The sequence below is a fragment of the Chlorocebus sabaeus genome, chromosome 6 (assembly GCF_047675955.1).
Source record: "Chlorocebus sabaeus isolate Y175 chromosome 6, mChlSab1.0.hap1, whole genome shotgun sequence".
Classification (NCBI taxonomy): Eukaryota; Metazoa; Chordata; class Mammalia; order Primates; family Cercopithecidae; genus Chlorocebus; species Chlorocebus sabaeus.
This window is the reverse complement of record NC_132909.1, coordinates 20,745,797-20,766,722: the sequence shown is the minus strand read 5'-3', so window position 1 is coordinate 20,766,722 and position 20,926 is coordinate 20,745,797. Positions and strand designations below refer to the sequence as shown.

General features: G+C 51.8%; 1 protein-coding gene across 1 annotated transcript in view; it reads left to right on the top strand.

Annotated features, from left to right (window-relative positions):
- Positions 1-386: 386 nt before the first annotated feature.
- Positions 387-20,926, top strand: part of CATSPERG (cation channel sperm associated auxiliary subunit gamma) — a 32,390-nt gene continuing 11,850 nt past the window's right edge. The window contains exons 1-10 of the mRNA XM_037991623.2: positions 387-1,283; positions 1,372-1,425; positions 8,884-9,028; positions 9,299-9,425; positions 9,599-9,671; positions 11,518-11,673; positions 14,716-14,887; positions 16,777-16,914; positions 18,535-18,594; positions 18,795-18,914. Coding sequence (XP_037847551.2) covers positions 1,014-1,283; positions 1,372-1,425; positions 8,884-9,028; positions 9,299-9,425; positions 9,599-9,671; positions 11,518-11,673; positions 14,716-14,887; positions 16,777-16,914; positions 18,535-18,594; positions 18,795-18,914 — 1,315 coding nt within the window. The 5' untranslated portion in view covers positions 387-1,013. The remainder of the gene's footprint in view (positions 1,284-1,371; positions 1,426-8,883; positions 9,029-9,298; positions 9,426-9,598; positions 9,672-11,517; positions 11,674-14,715; positions 14,888-16,776; positions 16,915-18,534; positions 18,595-18,794; positions 18,915-20,926) is intronic.

Here is a 20,926-nt window from a genome sequence, read left to right as displayed (position 1 = left end):
GGCGTGGAAGGAGAAAGTGTGGGGCGAGGAAACAACGAAGGGCAAGGAAAGATCCCGAGGCGAAGAGACAGTCTTCATCGAGAAGGGGCAGGGCGAGGAGGAGGGGCATGACCAGAGGGCGGGACGGGGCGAGGGGCCGGTGCTAGAAGAACCAATCGCCGAGAACCCGGGGAAGGGACGGGTCCATAAAGACCAGGTGGCGAAACAGGGGCGGGGCCGGGAGCGGAAGCAAAGCGAGGAGCAAGCCCTGGGCAAGAAACAGGAGCCCGGCCGAAAGCAAGAGCAGGGGCGGGGCCGGGAGCAGGGGCGGGGCCGGGGCAGGCGGGGCCGGGAGCAAGAGCAGGGGTGGGGCCGAGAGCAAGAGCAGGGGCGGGGCCCGGAGAGGGGCAAGACCAGGCACAGTACCCAGCCCCTGGGCAGACCCCGAGCGAGGAGAAAGGGGCGATACCAAGAGAAGTGCGAGGGTAGGGCAAGAAGTTGGGGCAGAGCCGGGTGGAAGTACACGGGTGCGATCGCAGGCAGGAGCAGGACGGGGGAACACAAGAGAGGGGCTGTCAAAGCGAGAAATAGAAACCAAGACCAGGTGAAGAGCAAGAGTGGAATACAGAGAGGGGGCGAAACAAGGAGCAAGGTGGAGATAAAGGAAGAGACGTGGAGGCGGGGCGGAACGAGGCGCAGGAGCAGGAGTGTGGCCAGAAACATTAGTAGGGCTGGGGTCCGGAGCAATAGCAGAGGTGCGATCCCCACGAGGGTTCCCAGGAGCAAGAGCAGGGGCGGGACCAGGAGCAAGTGCAGAGGCGGAGCCAGGAACAAGAGCAGGGGCGGGGCTAAAAGTCCGTGCGGGGATAGGGCCAGGAGCAAGAGCAGGGGCGGGGCCAGGAGCAAGAGCCGGGGCGTGACCAGGAGCATGGGCTGTGCGAGGCGCAGAAGCGAGGTGAAGTCTTAGAATAGGGCTCCAGAGAGCTGTCCTGTGTGGGTGTTGACGCCTGCGTTCTCCAGGTTCTAGCCACATTATGTGCGGCTCAGCTATGTTCCCTGCCGGTCCTCGGTGGCCCAGAGTCCGAGTCCTGCAGGTGCTGTGGGCCCTGCTGGCAGTGCTCCTGGCGTCGCGAAGGCTGTGGGCGATCAAGGATTTCGACGAATGCACCTGGCAGGTTGTCCTGAACGAGTTTAAGAGGGTAGGCGAGAATGGTGAGAGCGACCGCTTCTTTGAGCAAGAGCTCGTGGACACAGTAGGCAACTTGTTTCACATGCTGGTGGACTCACCCATCGACCCGAGGGAGGTGAGGGAACCAGGGTCAAGCGAACCAGAGGGATTTTGAACCCGCACTCCACTCATTTCTGAACATGCGGCCGAACCTCTCTTTGCAGAAATACCTGGGCTTCCCTTACTACCTGAAGATCAACTACTCCTGCGAGGAAAAGGTGACTGGGTGCAGCACGGACAGGCTTATTCTATGAGCCTTCGTTTTCCCATCTCTAACATTTTGATTAATTTATTAATTTTTTTTTTTTTTGAGACGGAGTCTTGCTCTATTGCCCAGGCTGGAGTGCAGTGGCGTGACCTCGGCTCACTGCAACCTCCGCCTCCCAGGTTCAAGCGATTCTCCTGCCTCGGCCTCCCAAGTAGTTGGGACTACAGGCATGTGCCACCACGCGGCTAATTTTTGTATTTAGTAGAGACGGGGTTTCACCGTGTTGCCCAGGCTGGTTTCAAACTCCTGACCTCATGTGACTCACCTGCCTCAGCCTCCCAAAGTGCTGGGATTACAGGCATGAGCCACCGTGCCTGGCCTACATCTCAATATTTTAATAGTGGTAGCCCCATCCAACCCTGGTGGCTTTAAGGATTCAAGAAGGCTGTCTGTGTGCCGTTCCCAGTAACCCACCAAGCACCTAGTAGGTGCTCAAGTAAGCTGCTTTTTTGTTCCATTTGTGTGTGTGTGTGTGTGTGTGTGTGTGTGTGTGTGTTTTGAGGTGGAGTCTCATTGTGTAGCCCAGGCTGGACGTCAGTGGCGCCATCTCGGCTCACTGCAAGCTCCGCCCCCCAGGTTCACACCATTCTCCTGCCTCAGCCTCCCGAGTAGCTGGGACTACAGGCGCCCGCCACCATGCCCGGCTACTTTTTTGTATTTTTAGTAGAGACAGGGTTTCACCGTGTTAGCCAGGATGGTCTCAATCTTCTACCCTCGTGATCTGCCCGCCTCGGCCTCCCAAAGTGCTGGGATTACAGGCGTGAGCCACCGCGCCCAACCTTGTTTCATGTTTTTAAAGCTTTGAGTAGGAGTTTACCATATATATAATTCACACACCATAAAATTCACCATCATTATTATTATTATTATTATTTTTGAGGCAGGGTCTCACTCTGTTACCCCATCTGGAGTGCAGTGGCGAAATCACAGCTCATTGCAGCCTTGACCTCCTGGGCTCAAGTGAACCTTCTTCATCAGCCTCTTGAATAGCTGGGACTAGTTGTGTGCCACCACACCACCATGGGAGGATCGCTTGTATCCAGAAGTTCAAGACTAGCCTAGGACAATTTGGCTGGGCATGGTGGCTCACACGTGTAGAAATGCTAAGGCAGAAGCATCATAATGAACCTAGGAGGTTGAGGCTGCAGGGGGCTGTGATCATGCCACTACACTCCAGCCTGGGTGACAGAGCTAGCCCCTGTCTTTATTTTTATTAATTAATTTATTTATTTTTGAGATGGAGTCTCACTCTGCTGTTGGGGTGATGAGACCCAACACCAGGTCATGGGGGCAACAAAGTCCGGTGGAGTCAAAGGATTGAGAAAAAGACAGTTTGAGAGAGAGAAGTGGGACCAAAGAGCCATTGCTAGCGTATGGAGGCTGCGAAGGCCCGAGCTTTGGGAGCTCACGCTATTTATTGGTAATCCAACAAAGAAACAGGTGGTGAGAATGTGGGGGTCAAAAGGCACATTGCATTAAGCACATGATTGACAGCTGTGATGGTTTAGCATTTGCTCTGCAACTGGAGATAATGGAGAGCAGGTTCTTTTAACTCAAGATACAATCAATCCTGGGAGCACAAGGAGCAAAAAGTCAGCAAGTCTAGACACATTCCAGAGCCACGAGCCCTGGATTCTATCCAAGCCACGAGGGATTTTATGCCCTGGGCTTAGATTATGGCGCGTCGGGGTAGCCTTCCACCCTTTAGCACGTGGCTTGGCATTCCGAAGGCCACAAAGGGTTTTAGACCCTGGACCCCAGACATGTTCCAAGACTCTTACATTATGTCAGACATGCAAGCCCTCCCTCAGCTTCTCCTAACACTCTGTGGCCCAGACCGGAGTGCAGTGGTGCGATCTTGGCACACTGCCGTCTCTGCCTCCTGGGTTCAAGAGATTCTCCTGCCTCAGCCTCCTGAGTAGCAGGAATTAAAGTTTTTAATTTTGGTGAAGCCCAGTTTATCATTTTTTTTTTTTTTTTTTTGCTTGTGTTTTTTGTGTCATTTACAAAGGCCTTGTCTAACTAAGGCAATGAAGACTTACTCATAATTTCTTCTAAGAGATTTTTAGTTTTAGCTCTTACATTTAGGTCTTTCATCCATTTTGAGTTATTTTTTGTCTATGGTGTGAGGTCCAAGCTTTTACATGTGCATATCCAGTTGTCCCAGTACCATTTGGTAAGATGATTCTTTTTTTTTTTTTTTTTTTTTTTTTTTTTTGAGATGGAGTCTCATTCTACCACCCAGGCTGGAGTGCAGTGGCATGATCTTGGCTCATTGCAATCTCCACCTCCCAGGTTCAAGTGATTCTCCTGCCTCAGCATCCTGAGTAGCAGGTAGCAGGAATTACAGGCATGCACCACCATGCCTGGCTAATTTTTATATTTTAGTAGAGACAGGGTTTCACCATGTTGGCCAGGCTGGTCTCGAACTCCTGACCTCAGGTGATCCACCTGCCTTGGCCTCCCAAAGTGCTGGGACTACAGGCGTGAACCACCGTGCCTGGCCTGTTGAGATTATTCTTTCCCCACTGAATTGTCTTGGTACCTTTGTCAAAAATCAATTGAACATAAATATAAGTGTTTATTTCTGGACTCAATTCTATTCTAAATGAATTGATTTCCTCAATAATTCATTGCTCTAAATGCCTATTCATATGCCAGTACCACACAGTCTTTTTTTTTTTTTTTTTTTTTTTTGGAGACAGGGTCTCACTCTGTCACCCAGGCTGGAGTGCAGTGGCATGATCTCGGCTCACTGCAGCCTATGCATTCTGGGTTCAAGTGATTCTCCTGCCTCAGCTGCCCAAGTAGCTGGGACTACAGATGTGCGCCACCATGCCCGGCTAATTTTTGTATTTTTAGTAGAGACAGGGTTTCACCATGTTGGCCAGGCTGGTCTCGAACTCCTGACCTCAAGTGATCCACTGGCCTCAGCCTCCCAAAGTACTGGGATTACAGGCATGAGCCACCATGCCCGGCCTACACAGTTTTAATTACTGTAGCGTTGTAGTAAGTTTTCAAATGGGGAAGTTTGAGTCCTCCAACTTTGTTCCTCTTTTTCTAGATTGTTTTGGCTATAGTTAATTGTTTGGGCTCTGAAGCCAGGCACGTAATAACTGTATGTTCTCAGGCTAGTTACTTAACCTGTCTGTGCCAAAGTTTTCTCATCATTAACAAGGGTATGGTAATAATGATATAGTGATTAAATATGTGTAAAGCATGCATAGTACCTGGCTCATAGAAAAGGCTCTGTGTAGAAATAATACCTTTTTCGGCCGGGCGCGGTGGCTCAAGCCTGTAATCCCAGCACTTTGGGAGGCCGAGACGGGCGGATCACGAGGTCAGGAGATCGAGACCATCCTGGCGAACACGGTGAAACCCCGTCTCTACTAAAAATACAAAAAACTAGCCGGGCGAGGTGGCGGGCGCCTGTAGTCCCAGCTACTCCGGAGGCTGAGGCAGGAGAATGGCGTAAACCCGGGAGGCGGAGCTTGCAGTGAGCTGAGATCCGGCCACTGCACTCCAGCCTGGGTGACAGAGCCAGACTCCGTCTCAAAAAAAAAAAAAAAAAAAAAAAAAAGAAATAATACCTTTTTCTATTCACTCAACACCCACTGTGAATTAGGCCCCCCTTTTATTTCAGATGATACAATGGTGAATAAAATGGTCAGGTTTTTCTTGTGGATTCAGTTGTCTGGGGAGGCAGATAATCAGCAAGTAAATGCATTAAAAATGAAATAATAGGCCAGGCACAGTGGCTCACGCCTGTAATCCCAGCACTTTGGGAGGCTGAGGTGGGCGGATAACAAGGTCAGGAGATCAAGACCATCCTGGCTAACCCGGTGAAACCCCATCTCTACTAAAACTACAAAAAATTAGCTGGGCGTTGTGGCAGGTGCCTGTAGTCCCAGTTACTGGGGAGGCTGAGGCAGGAGAATGGTGTGAACCCGGGAGGCAGAGCTTGCAGTGAGTCAAGATCACGCCACTGCACTCCAGCCTGGGCAACAAGAGCGAAACTCCGTCTCAAAAAAAAAATACAAGAGCGAAACTCCGTCTCAAAAAATATATATATTTTTAGTCTCTACTAAATATATATATATTTTTTTTTCAAAAAAAAAAAAAATATATATATTTTTTTGAGACGGAGTTTCGCTCTTGTTGCCCAGGCTGGAGTGCAATGGCACTATCGTGGCTCACTACAACCCCCGCCTCCCAGGTTCAAGCGATTCTCCTGCCTCAGCCTCCCAACTAGCTGAGATGACAGACATACGCCACTACCCCGGCTAATTTTGTATTTTTACTAGAGACGGGGTTTCTCCATATTGGGCAGGCTGATCTTGAACTCCTGACCTCAAGTGATCCGCTCACCTTGGCCTCCCAAAGTGCTGGGATTACAGGCATGAGTCACCACGCCTGGCCAATAATTTTATTTTTTTAGAGACAGGGTCTGCGCTGTCATCCAGGTTGAAGTGCAGTGGGTCGATCATAGCTCATTGCAGCCTCCTGGGCCCAAGTGATCCTCCTGCCTCAGCCTCCCAAGTAGCAGGGACTACAGGCTCGAGCCATCACACCAGTGGACTTTCAATTAGACAAGGTCTCACTATGTTGCCTAAGGCTGGCATGAAAGAATTTCTGAGAGTAATATTAATAAATGCAAAGAATAAAATGAGGTGATATGTTAGAAGCGGGGGCACTGTTTTAGTGGGGATGGTTGGAGAAGGTCACTTTGGAAAGGCTTGAGCAGAGATGATCAAATGATGAATGAATGATGAATGATCAAACAATGAAAAGTGGGGACTGTTAGGAGAGCCAGGCAAAGCATTCTAGTCTGAGGGAAGAGCCAGCACGATGGCCCAGAGGTAGGAAAGAGGTCAGCATGTGTTAGAAACTGTGAAGAGGCCTTTGTGGCTGGAGCAGAGTGAGTGAGAGGGAGTGTAGGGGGAGAGGTCAGGGAGGTGACGGGGAAGGTTTTTTAGGCTTGACTGGCCATGGCGAGGACTTGGCTTTTACTCTGAGACACAGCCTGAGAGGGCCCTATGCAGAGGAGGGGTGGGATCTGATTCCAGGCTTCACTGGCTCCCCACTGTTGTTGGGAGGCAGGGCAGGAGCAGGGAGACAAGGAGGAGGCTGCTGCATTGCCCAGGCAGGAGATGACGGGGACAGGACCAGGGTGTCAGCGGCTACTGTCATCTTCACAGGAAGGAGGTCCTTGCCCGACTAGCACCACCTCCTCGAATAGGAGCTCAGGCAGGGCCAGGGACAGGTGTAGTTGACAGGATTGAAATGAGCCTGGTGCTGGGCGTGGTGACTCATACCTGTAATCCCAGCACTTTGGGAGGCTGGGGAGAGAAGATTGCTTGAGCCCAAGAATTCAAGACCAACCTGGACAGCATAGGAGACCCTGTCTCTACAAAAAAATCAAAAAATTGGGCCGGGCACGGTGGCTCATGCCTGTAATCCCAGCACTTTGGGAGGCCAGGGCGGGTGGATCACCTGAGGCCAGGAGTTCGAGACCAGCCTGACCAACATGGTGAAACCCCATCTCTACTAAAAATGCAAAAATTAGCTGGGCATGGTGGCACATGCCTGTAATCCCAGCTACTCAGGAGGCTGAGGCAGGAGAATCGCCTGAACCTGGGAGGTGGAGGGTGCAGTGAACTGAGATGGTGCCATTGTACTCCAGCTTAGGCAACAAGTGCGAAACTCCATCTTGAAAAAAAATAAATAAATCTGAAAATTAGCCAGGTGTGGTGGCGGTACCTGTAGTCCCAGCTGTTTGGGAGGCTGAGGCAGGAGGATTGCTGAAGTCTGGGAGAGGTGGAGGTCACAGTGAGCTGTGATGGCACCACTGCACTCTAGGCTGGGCAACAGAGCAAGACGTTATCTTAAAAAATAAAAAAGAAAAGCCAGGTGCAGTGGCTTACACCTGTAATCCTAGCACTTTAGGAGGCTAAGGCTGGAGGATTGCTTGAGGCCAAGAGTTCAAGACCAACCTGGCCAACATAGCAAGACCCTGTCCCATGTAAAAAAATAAATAATTAAAGAAATAAATAAATTACAGAAATAGCCAGCCTGGGCAACATAGTAGGCTCTGTCCCTACAAAAATTAAACAATTTTCAAAGAAAGAAAAAGAGGCCAGGCATGGTGGCTCATGCCTGTAATCCTAGCACTTTGGGAGGCCGAAGCAGGCAGATCAGTTGAGGTCAGGAGTTTAAGACCAGCCTGGCCAACATGGTGAAACCTCATCTTTACTAAAAATACAAAAATTAGGCGGGCATGGTGGTGCACACGTGTAGTCCCAGCTACTCAGGAGGCTGAGGCAGGAGAATCACTTGAACCCAGGAGACAGAGGCTGCAGTGAGCCGAGATCATGCCACTGCACTCTAGCCTGGGCGACAGAGTGAGACTCCTTCTTAAAAAGAAAAAAAAAAGGAAAAGGAGCCTGGCAAAGAAAATCAGCCCTCTGGATGAAGGGTTGTGCACAGGCGACTGGATCTGGTAAATCCCTCGCCCTGGTCCCACAGCGACCAAGGCCTCCCCTTGGTGGCCTGAGTGCCGCCTTCTCTCAGGGACACCTCTTAGCCTTTACTGGTGCTGGTCCCCGTGCCTGAAACATCCTTCTCCTCTTCTCTCATCTCCACTCTAAGCGCTCCCCACCCTTTTCTATCCAGCCAGGATCCCACATCCCTGGGAGGCTGTCCAGGCATGCCCTGTCACCCTCATCCTCAGTTCCTTCCTGTATAACTACCCCATCCCACCCTCACCCCAAGCTCCAGGCCCAGAACCTGGCTGTCCTCTGACTCGCACAGGTGGCAGAAAGTCTGCTGCAGAGGGGGTGGAAGCCCACCTCAAGAGTGAGACTGGGGGCCGGATGAGATGGCTCACGCCTTTAATGCCAGCACTTTGGGAGGCCAAGGTGGGAGGCTCACTTGAGACCAGGAGTTCAAGACCAGCCTAGGGAATGTAATGAGACCTCATCTCTCTATTTCTTTTTTTTTTTTTTTTTAAGCTGGAACTGGGAATTCCCGGAGTGGAAAGCAGCACCCTAGGTGCTACATCCCTCCCACCTTCCCAGCATCCCTCCCACCTGCACAGTTTTGCTCATCCCATGCTGTCCTTCCCTATGTATTCCCTACATGCACATTCTGTCTGCAGACACTGGTTCTGGAGTCATCTCCTCCAGGAAGGCCTCCGACTCCCTCCACAGCCCCTTACCCCTCTGCCCCCTCCTAGGCTGGCCCATCCCCCATCCAAGCCCCAAACCTAGACCGTGTCCTCTGACCATCACATGGTGGACAGTGTGCTGCCCCCGGCCAGCCCAGGAGACGGGCTGTTCAAGGTGGGCTCAAGGCAGGGGGCACCCAGAGGCTACCATAAGGACACACTCATGGGCCATCTCACTCTCAGCACTCTGAGGACCTGGTGCGCATGGGCCACCTGACGGGGCTAAAGCCCGTGGTGCTGGTCACCTTCCAGTCGCCAGTCAACTTCTACCGCTGGAAGATAGAGCAGCTACAGATCCAGATGGAGGCTGCCCCCTTCCGCAGCAAAGGTGGGCCTGGGGGAGGCTGGAGGGGTCGCAGTCTGGCAGGGGTTTGGGGTTTGCTGGGGGCCCCCGTGGGGCCATGATCTGAGGAGGGTATGTGGGGGGGCAGGAGCTCAGCACATTCCATGGCCTAGATGGGGCCACACAGAGGCCCCAGTGGGACCCATGGCATGGAGGCGGGGATGGGGAGTTGTGGGGAGATCCCAGTGTGGTCTGGGGCCTGGAACCGGCCATTGGGAGGCCCCAGCAGTTTCAGTGCCCAGGGCCTCCCTGCAGAGCCATGCGTGGCAGAGGAAGTGTGTAGCATGAGCTGGTACACGCCCATGCCTATCAAGAATGGCAGTGTGGTCATGCGTGTGGATGTCAGCAGCAATGGCCTGGGGACCTTCATTCCAGATGAAAGGTATCCTTTCCCAACCCAGGGGCCAGGGTGGACTCCAGGGGAACTCCTCACCCCGGGGTCCCCAGAGGAGCCAGTGGGAGATCCAAGGGAGAGAATGGGGAGAGAGGCAGCTGCGAGCTGTGGAACCCCTGACCCTGGGGCCTCACCTGCGCCTGTCCTGCACCTGCTGCCAGGTTCCAGGTGAATATCAATGGCTTCCTGAAGAGAAACCAGGACAATAACATCCAATTCACTGTGGGAGATGAGGTGAGGGAATCTGGGCAGGGGAAAAGACAATGGTCTGGGCCTTAGGCTGATGCCCTGGTTACTTCCCAGATAAGCAGCAGATCCCATTTAGGGAGCACCAACTTCATGCCAGGCCCCACATGAAGATTCCATTAATCTCCCCAGTGACTCTTTGAGGGGACATACTCTCACACACTCCATTATAAAGAGGAGAAACCTGAGGTCCCAAAGGGATGGAACCATTTTCCCATAGTCCCTCAGCATGGAAGGAGTCTTGAAGTTATCTGCCTATCTACCTGACTCCTGTACATACCTGTACACACACACACACACACACACACACACACACACATATATATATATATATATATTTGAAACAGGGCCTTGCTCTGTCATCCAGGCTGGAGTGCAGTGCTGCAATCATGGCTCACTGTAGACTTGAGCTCCTGGGCTCAAGCAATACTCCCACTTCAGCCTCCCGAGTAGCTGGGACCACAGGCATGTACCACCATATCCAGCTAACTTTTTAATTAATTAGTTAATTATTGTTTTTGAGCCAGAGTCTTGCTCTGTCTCCCAGGCTAGAGCTCAGTGGTACGATCTCGCCTCATTGCAACCTCCGCTTCCTGGGTTCAAGCAATTCTCCTGCCTCAGCCTCCCAAGTAGCTGGGATTACAGGCCCCCATCACCACGCCAGGCTAATAATTTTTTTACTTTTTGTAGAGACGAGGCCTCACTCTGTCATCCAGGCTGGAGTGCAGGGGAGTGACCTCGTCAGGCTCAGGTGATACTCTCCCCTCAGTTTTTGTATTTTTAGTAGAGGCAGGGTTTTACCATGTTGCAAGGGTTGGCTGAAGTGATCTGCCCACTTCGGTCTCCCAAAGTGCTAGGATTACAGGCGTGAGCCACTGCGCCCAGCCCATGCCCATATTCAATTTTTATTTTTATTTTTTTTTTTTTTAGGCAGAGTTTCGCTCTTGTTGCCCAGGCTGGAGTGCAGTGGTGTAATCCCGGCTCACCGCAACCTCTGCTTCCTGGGTTCAAGCGATTCTCCTACCTCAGCCTCCTGAGTAACTGGGATTATAGGCACGTGCCACCACACCCAGCTAATTTTTTTTGTTTTTATATTTATTAGAGATGGGGTTTCTTCATGTTGGCAGGCTGGTCTCGAACTCCCGACCTCAGGTGATCCACCCGCCTCAGCCTCCCAAAGTGCTGGGATTACAGGCATGAGCCACCACGCCTGACCTCATACCCATATTCTTAATCCCGATGCATTCACCCATTCATTCATGCTGTCACTCAGCAGCCACTTACTGAGCACACGTTGTTGCATCATGGGGACACAGCAGTGAACCCACAGACCCAAATCTCTGCCCTCCTGGAGCTGACACTGTAGTAGGGGAGACAGATGGCAACCCGGCAAACTGGTAAATGTGAAAATCAAGTGAATTCCGTAGTAGGGCAAAGGGTGGTAAGTGCTCTGAAGAGAAACGGAACAGGACAACGGGAGTTGGGTCTGTGCAGAAGGAGAGTGCAATGTTTAATAGGATAGTCAAGAAAGGCCTCATTGAGAAGTTTAAGCTTCCAAGGAGAGAATGGCATGGATACTAGGGGAAGAGCATTTCTTCAGGAGAAGCAGAGGCCCTGAGGTGGGCATGTGCCTGGGAGGTCTGAGAAGCAGAGAAGAGGCCGTGTGGCTGGGAGAGAGGGGGTGAGGGGAGAATGGTAAGGAATGAGGTCAAGGAATTGAGAAGGACAACTTGCGTGGGGCCTTGTGGGTCCAGGTCAGGCCTTGGACCTAAATGAGATGGAGCCTCAGGAGAGTGGCGGGAGTGTTGGCGTCCCTCCTGTCCCTCCCTGGCAGCTCTTCAACCTGATGCCCCAGTACTTTGTGGGTATCTCATCGAGGCCCTTGTGGCACACTGTGGACCAGTCACCTGTGCTCATCCTGGGAGGCATTCCCAATGAGAAGTACGTCCTGATGACCGACACCAGCTTCAGGGACTTCTCTCTGGTGGAGGTGAACGGTGTGGGGCAGATGGTGGGCGGGGCCTCTTGGAGGGAGCGGGGCCTCAGCCCCTGGAATAGGGTGGGGGCCTGGGGCTCTAGAAGAGGTCCCCAAAAACACATCAGTTGCCATGAGAGGCAGATAGCATGAAGAAAAAACACACGATTCTACAGCCAGAGGGCCTAGGTTCAAATCCTGGTTCTGCCGCCACCTGGCTGCCTGACCCTGGACTTGGCAGTTCAACGACCCGGTCCTCAGATTCCCATTTGTAACATGGTAGTAATACTTTTGTTTGTTTGTTTGTTTTTTGAGATGGAGTCTTGCCCTGTCGCCCAGGCTGGAGTGCAGTGGCCGGATCTCAGCTCACTGCAAGCTCCGCCTCCCGGGTTCACGCCCATTCTCCTGCCTCAGCCTCCTGAGTAGCTGGGACTAGAGGCGCCCGCCACCACGCCCGGCGAGTTTTTTGTATTTTTTAGTAGAGACGGGGTTTCACCGTGTTAACCAGGATGGTCTCGATCTCCTGACCTCGTGATCCACCTGTCTCGGCCTCCCAAAGTGCTGGGATTACAGGCTTGAGCCACCGCGCCCGGCCAGTAGTAATACTTATATTTACTTCATAGGATTATTGTGAGGATGATGTAAGTTAATAGTTTCCAGCTGAGTGCAGAGGCTCATGCCTATAATCCCAGCACTTTGGGAGGCTGAGGTAGGAGAACCACTTGAGAGCAGGAGTTTGAGACCAGCCTGGACAACATCGTGAAACCCCATCGCTACCAAAAATACAAAACTTAGCCGGGGTGGTGGCATGAGTCTGTAGTCTAAGCTGCTCAGAAGGCTGAGGCAGGAGGATTGCTTGAGCCTGGGACTTTGAGGCTGCAGTGAGCTATGATCATATCATTGCACTCCAGCCTGGGAGACAGATCAAGACCCTGTCTCAAAAAAAAAAAGGGTTAATAGCTTCCATAACCAATGGTATATGTGTGCCATTACCTTCTCCACTCTGGAAAATTCTGCATTGCCATATACATCTCTGCCCAAGAGTTTCCTATTAGGCATTGAGAGCCTATATTATCCCATAATAGGGAGGGAGTGTCTGAAGTAAGGATCTTTTGGCTTCAGCGACAGAAATATGTTGGAATTAGTGCAGCTACAGGCAGAATGCCAAGCCAGGTTGGTTTACCCAGAGAACCGGTTTACCCAGAGAACAGAGAACCATGCGCAGCCTTGTTCTTGTTCTCTAACCATGGGGATTTCTCCCTGATGGTCTCATCTCGTTGTCTCCTGTCTTCCCTGCTCCTGTCTCTCCCCACCACTCCCTTCCACACTGCCCCCAGGAAACAGATGTTCCCCTGCACAGCTCGCTTCACCTTCGTTGGTTGGGGTCCAGGTATAGATGCTATAACAAAGAGACCCTGGAAGAGAATGACTGAAATAGAGACTGTTGCTTGTTTTTTCTTTTTCTTTTTCTTTCTTTCTTTTGTTTTTTTTTTTTGAGACAGAGTCTCGCTCTGTTGCCCAGGCTGGAGTACGGTGGTGCAATCTCGGCTTACTGCAACCTCTGCCTCCCGGGTTCAGATGATTCTTCTGCCTCAGCCTCTCGAGTAGCTGGGATTAGAGGCACCCACCACCGCACCTGGATAATTTTTGTATTTTTAGTAGAGATGGGGTTTTGCCATGTTGGCCAGGCTGGTCTCAAACTCCTGACCTCAAATGATCTACCCGCCTTGGCCTCCCAAAGTGTTGGGATTACAGGTGTGAGCCACCGCACCTGGCTGTTGCTCATTCTCGTAACAGTCCAGAGGTGAAGAACCTTGTTCCTTCCATTTTCTCACTTCACCATCCCCTGGGCTGGAGGTGTTGACCTCTGTATGACAGCAGCCACTGGGAAAGGGGAGGAGAAGAAGTAGAGGGCAAGCCATTTTCTTTTAAGCAAGCTTCACTTCCACTGACATTCCACTAGTGAGAAGGGGTCACCTGGCTACATCCAACTGCAGGGGACACTGGGTGGTACATGCCCAGCTAAACTCAATCACCAAAAAATATAGGGAAATGGATTTGAGAGCTTCGCTAGCCATCTCCTGAAAGTGGAGAAGAAAATTTACTGGTTCACGAGACCAAAAAATTCAAGACTTCAGGCTCTGCTTGGCCCAGGATTTCAAACAGTATCACTGAGAAGGGGTTTCTTGTCTCATCTCTTGGACCTCATTCCTCTGTTTTTTGTTTGTTTTTTGAGATGGAGTTTCACTCTTGTCACGCAGGCTGGAGTGCAGTGGTGCAATCTTGGCTCACTGCAACCTCTGCCTCCCGGGTTCAAGCAATTCTCTTGCCTCAGCCTCCCAAGTAGCTGGGATTACAGGTGCGTGTCACCACGTCCAGCTAATTTTTTGGATTTTTAGTAGAGATGGGGTTTCACCACACAGTTATTTATTTTAATTAGCTGGGAGTGGTGGCAAGCACCTGTAGTCCCAGCTACTCGGGAGGCTGAGGCGGAAGGATTGCTTGAGCCCAGGAGTTCAAGACCAGCCTGGGTAACATAGCGAGACCTCACCTCTACAAAAATAAAAATTAAAAAATTAGCTAGGCATGGTGGTGAGCACCTGTCGTCCCAACTACTCGGGAGACTGAGGTGGGAGGATCGTTCGAGCCCAGGAGTTTGAAGTTGCAGTGAGCTGTGATCATACCACTGCACTCTAGCCTGGGTGACAGAGCCAGATCCAGCCTTTAAAAAAAAAAGTTCCTTGGGGAGAGCATGGGGTGTTGTATCCATGTAGGTATAACCCTGACTGTAGCCAGGGGTACAAGGACCGCTAAGGACCGTTGAACATGCTGTGCACTGCCCAACTCCAGGGGGCACACGAAGCCTGAACTGGCTCAGGCCTGGGTCACCTGCTTCTCTGGTCCATATAAGGGAGGTTTGGCTACCAAGGTGTTGCTGTGGGGTGAGCAGGGAGAGCACTCTGGGGCAGCTGTCAGAGCAGGAGCTTCCCCGCAAGGCAGGACATGGGGGCTGAGGCCAAGGCCACCTGCTCACCACTGGCCTCTGCTCCCCTGCAGCTGAGCATTGACAGTTGCTGGGTGGGCTCCTTCTACTGCCCCCAGTCTGGCTTCACGGCCACCATCTATGACACTGTTGCCACCGAGAGCACCCTCTTCATTCGGCAGAACCAGCTGGTCTACTATTTCACAGGCACCTATACCACACTCTATGAGAGAAACCGCGGCAGTGGTGAGTGGGCTGTGGCAGGACCCACGCCTGGGGAGGGCACCCCGGTGAACCCCTCCACAGAAGGTACCTGGGGCTGGCATTGCTGTGGGTGAGGCAGCAGGGAAGGAACTTGCTAAGGCCCCGAATGGACCCCTGCCCACCCTGAATGGACCTTGTCCCCCTCTTTTTTTTTTTTTTTTTTGCCGTGATGAGGCTTCCACCCAGACCCTCCTGGGAATTGTGAGCAACTGTGAGAAGAGGGGGTGTGAGAGTAAAGGGAAGTAGAGGCAGACACATGTGTGTGCCCACACAGGGTGGCAGAAGGACATGCCGAGAGAGACCAGATGGGGAGAAAGAGGGAGAGGGGCATGACAAGTCAGAAAGAGCGGGAGGAGAGAGAGAAACAGATGGGCAAAGCCTCAAGGGAAACTCATCGGAGACAAAAAAAGAGAGGCTAGGCACAGTGGCTCAGGAGGTCAGACTACTCAGGAGGCTGATGGGAGGGGGGATCACATGAGCCCAGGGATTTGAGGCTACAGTGAGCTATGATCACACTACTGCACTCCAGCCTGGGCGACAGAGCAAGACCCTGTTTCAAAAAAAGAAAAATGCTGGGCACGGTGGTGCATACCTGTAATCCCAGCACTCTGGGAGGCCGAGGCGGGTGGATCACTTGAAGTCAGGAGTTCAAGACCAGCATGGCTAACACAGTGAAACCCCGTCTCTACTAAAAATACAAAAAATTAGCAAAATTAGCTGGGCATGGTGGCACGTGCCTGTAGTCCCAGCTACTTGGGAGGCTGAGGCAGGAGAATCGCTTGAACCCTGGAGGCGGAGGTTGCAGTGAGCCAAGATTGTGCCCCTGCACTCCAGCCTGGGTGACAGAGCGAGATGCCATCTAAAAAAAAAAAAAAAAAAAAGCTGGGTGCAGTGGCTCACACCTGTAATCCCAGCACTTTGGGAGGCTGAGGCGGGCAGATCACAAGGTCAGGAGTTTGAGACCAGCCTGGCCAATGTGTTGAAACCCCGTCTCTACTAAAAATACAAAAATTAGCTGGGTGTGGTGGCGGGCGCCTGTACTCCCAGCTACTCGGGAGGCTGAGGCAGGAGAATCGCTTGAACTCAGGAGGTGGGGCTGCCGTGAGCCGAGATAGTGCCACTGCACTCCAGCCTGGGCAACAGAGTGAGACTCCGTCTCAAAAAAAAAAAAAAAAAAAAAAAGCCAAAGCTCTCCTATTTCTTCTAGTTTTTCCCGCCATCTCAGAACTGTCAGCTTCCAGAGTCACCGGAAATTGGACTGTAACTTATAAGTAAATGGGTGTTCCCAGCAGCTTTGCTTTCTCTCTTTCTTAGGACACTTTGACAGTGGGAGGAACAAAATTCAAATTGGCTTAAGCCAAAGAAAAGAGGTGTTTATTGGCTTCCGTGGCTGAAAAGCCCAGGAGCGTGTTGGTTTCAGGAATGGCTGCACCAGGGGGTCACTGTCACGGTTAGACAGTCACCTCCTCGTGCACGCCACGGTGACTCCGGCCCCTGCCCAGCAACTGTAGACTTGTATGCCCCTCAGTAGCCCCAGAAAAGAGCATCTTGTTGCTGATTGCAAGCTGGTATTGTCTCTGATTTGGCCAGCTTGGTCACATGGTAATCATTGTGGCCAAGGGAGTGCAAGGGAGGTGTCAGCCCAATCTGACCCTCATGGACAGAGTGTGAGCAAAGGAGGATTTTCTCAAAGGCAGCGGGTACCCTCTGCCAGGTGCTCCCTGACACCACACTGAACAGGTGCTGCAGCACGACAGGACAGATAACAGGCTCACAAAAGCCAGGGAAATGTGGGCTGGGCTGGGCGGGGCGGAGGGCGGAGGCCCCAGATCCAACCACCTGGGTCTGAGGCCCCATGCTGGCCTCCCTAGGCAGCTGGGTTCGTGTCCTGGCCAGCGAGTGCATCAAGAAGCTGTGCCCTGTGTATTTCCATAGCAATGGCTCTGAGTACATAATGGCCCTCACCACGGGCAAGCATGAGGGTTTTGTACACTTCGGGACCATCAGAGGTAAGGGTGTGGGCCTCTAGCAGCCCCAGGGACCCCTCCATACCCTCTCACCTCCAAGGATTCTAACCTTGGGACCTCACTCATCACCATGTGCCCTGAGGAGGGCCCCCAGGCTGAGGGTGGTGATGGTGGTGGTGGAGGGATGCATTTGTAGGGGTAGGGCTTGGGGGTATTTTATGTATCTTTCATGATGTACTTGGTTTTAAAGCACAGATCTGGGCACGGTGGCTCATGCCTGTAATCCCAGCACTTTGGGAGGCTGAGGCAGGCAGATCACTTGAGGTCAGGAGTTCAAGAACATCCTGGCCAACATGGTGAAACCCCATCTCTACTAAAAATACAAAAATTAGCTGGGTGTGGTAGCAGGCACCTGTAATCCCAGCTATTCAGGAGGCTGAGGCAGGAGAGTCACTTGAACCCAGGAGATGAAGGTTGTAGTGAGGCGAGATTGCGCCACTGCACTCCAGCCTGGGCAACAGAGTGAGACTCCATCTCAAAACAAACAAACAAATCCACCCCCCCCCCAAAAAAAAAATAGCAGAAGCCCAATTCAAAAATAATTTAAGTACAGCTGGGCACAGTGGCTCATGCCTGTAATCCCAGCACTTTGGGAGGCTGAGGTGGGTGGATCACCTGAGGTCAGGAGTTCGAGACCAGCCTGCCCAACATGGAGAAACCCCATCTCTACTAAAAATATAAAAACCAGCTGAGCATGGTGGCACACACCTGTAGTCCCAGCTACTTGGGAGGCTGAGGCATGAGAATTGCTTGAACCTGGGAAGCAGAGGTTGCAGTAAGCCGAGATCATGCCACTGCACTTCAGCCTGGGCAACAGAATGAGACTGTCTTAATAATAGTAATAATAGTAAGCATAAAGAATTTGTGGACTTACATAAATGAAAAGACTCGGGTTCAACTTCAGGTATGGCTGGATCCAGGGGCTCACAGGGTATGTCATCAGGACTCCATCTCTTGGTAAGGTAGTGCAGCATAGTAATTAACTATAGCACAGATTCTGGAGAGAGACTGCTCCATCACACCTTTGCTGTGTGCCTTTCGATATGTAACTTGACCTCTCTGATCTCGTTTTCTTCACCTACAAAATGTGACTAATGGTAGTACTAGTATCTAGGTCACTGGTTTGATATAAAGATTAAATAAGTTGGTTTTTGTAAAGGTCTTAGTACTAGCGATGTGGTGAGTGTTACAAACGGTTTATTGTTATTGGTCCTATAATTTGGGTCCATTTTCAGGTAGCTATTCCTCTATGGAGGTTAAAGGTAGCCCCTTAAAGCTTAAGACTCAAGTCACCTACTAGTCTGAGTCATGCCAAGAGAATGAAGACAGCATCTTTCCCATTAATTCTAACACAAGTCCCAGAGTAAATTCTGATTGGCCCACTGTGGTTCTCATGGCCAGACCTGAGCCATGAGACCCACAGTGTCATGACTGACCAGACAGACATGCTCTGATAGGCCAGGTGTGAGTGACGGAAGGCCAGAGAATGAGATCCCAAGGACTGAGGGGCTGGTGGGCATGAGGAGGGCAATCAGAGTTGGCTTGATGGGCTGCCAGACAGGAGGGAGAGGGACTGAACATGAACCCCACCTTGCTCTGCAGATGGCCAGGTGTCCTTTGAGATGCTGCCCAGGCAGTGGTCTGTGTGCGAGCAGATAGAAGGTACTAATCCCCCCGATGGGTCTGCGGCGGGAGGCTGGGGGGACTGAGGGTGCAGAAGAGCAGGGGAGGGTGGCAGTGGTCATGGGAAAGAATGGGCGGTGTCTTAGGGAGGGGTGAGAGTTATGGGGAGGGGCACAGCTGGCACAGGACCAAGGCCATTGAGCCCTGGGGTGGCTCTGGACTGCCCCTTTCCCTCTCAGTTACCACCTGCTCCATAATTTGGTCTGACTACATCGCGGGTGAGTATACCCTACTGCTGCTGGTGGAGAGCGAATATGAAAATGCCAGTAAACGTTTCCAGGTGGTCAGCTACAACACAGGTAATCAGGGCGATGCAAGGGGCTGGGCGCAAAGGGCAGGAGCCCAGACTGTGGACCACATGCCCATCCTGAGGGATCTGTGCCCAGCAGACAGAGGGAGGGTGACATTACCTGTGTCACTCCTGGATGAGGGGTAGCAGTGGAGAACTGGGTATAGGCTTGGCGATCTGAAAGGGCTCTGTGACTCACAATAAAGAGATTTTTTTTTTTTTTTGAAACGGAGTCTAGCTCTGTCGCCCAGGCTGGAGTGCGGTGACCAGATCTCAGCTCACTGCAAGCTCCGCCTCCCGGGTTCACGCCATTCTCTTGCCTCAGCCTCCCAAGTAGTTGGGACTACAGGCGCCCGCCACCTCGCCTAGCTAGTTTTTTTTTTTTGTATTTTTTAGTAGAGACAGGGTTTCACCGTGTTAGCCAGGCTGGTCTCGATCTCCTGACCTCATGATCCGCCCGCCTCGGCCTCCCAAAGTGCTGGGATTACAAGCTTTAGCCACCGCACCCGGCCAATAAAGAGATTTTATTTTACCTGCAGTGAGAATAGGGCCGCCATGTAGAGTTGTACAGGCCATGCACTGCACAAAACCCCCAACCGGGGGTCAGAGGAGACAGGTCCTGTGCCTTAACAGGACTGTTTCCTCTCAGAGGCAGTGTCTTTTTATAATTCACATGAAGAAATTCTAAAGGGCTAGGCACGGGGCTCACACCTGTACTCCCAGTACTTTGGGAGGCCGAGGCCAGAGGATCGCTTGAGGCCAGGAGTTCAAGACCAGCCTGGGGCAACATAGCAAGACCCTGTCTCTACAAATTAAAAAAACAAACAAACAAAAGGTAGCCGAGTATGGAGGTGCGCCTGTAGTCCCAGCTACTTGGAATATACCTGAGGTAGAAGGATGGCATAAGCCCAGGAGGTTGAGGCAACAGTGAGCTATGATCATGCCACTGCCTGGGTGACAGAGCAAGACCCTGTCTCAAAAAAAAAAAAAAAAAAAAACTGGGCGTGGTGGCTCATGGTTGTAATCCCAGCACTCTGGGACACCAAGGTGGGTGAAATGCTTGAGCTCAGGAGTTCAAGACCAGCCTAGGCAACATAGCAAAACCTCCTCTCTACTAAAAATACAAAAATTGGGCTGGGTGCGGTGGCTCATGCCTGTAGTCCCAGCACTTTGGGAGGTTGAGGCAGGTGGATCACGAGGTCAGGAGATCGAGACCACAGTGAAACCAGGTTTCTACTAAAAATACAAAAAATTTAGCCGGGTGCAGTGGCGGGCGCCTGTAGTCCCAGCTACTCGGGAGGCTGAGGCGGGAGAATGGTGTGAACCCGGGAGGCGGAGCTTACAGTGAGCCGAGATCCGGCCACTGCACTCCGTCTCAAAAAAAAAAAAAAAAATACAAAAATTGGCAGGGGGCAGTGGCTCACACCTGTAATCCCAGCACTCTGGGAGGCCGAGGCGGGGTTGGGGGGGATCACTTAAGGTCAGGAGTTCAAGACCAGCCTGGCTAACATGGTGAAACCCTGTCTCTACTAAAAATACAAAAATTAGTCAGGCATGATGGTGGGTACCTGTAAACCTGGCTATTCAGGAGGCCGAGGCAGAAGAATTCCTTGAACCTGGGAAGCAGAGGTTGCAGTGAGCCGAGATCATGCCATTGCACTGCAGTCTGGGCAACAGAGGGAGACTCCATCTTGGGGAAAAAAAAAAAAAAATTACAAAAAATTAACTGGGCGTGGTGGTGGTGCGTGTCTATAATCCCAGCTACTCTATAGGCTGAGGTGGGAGGATCACTTGAACCCAGGAGGCAGAGGTTGCAGTGAGCCGAGATCACACCACTGCACTCCAGCCTGGGCGACAGAGAGATCCTGTCATGGCGGGGGGCGGTGGAAGAAACTCTAAGGACTAGCAAGCCCGAGTGGGAAGCTCTTTGGAGGGTTTTACAGGAGGCTGAGAAGCAAGCAACTTGCTCCAGCTCCAGGTTTTGAAAGCACAGAGCCTCAGGAGATTTTGCTGTGTTCACCC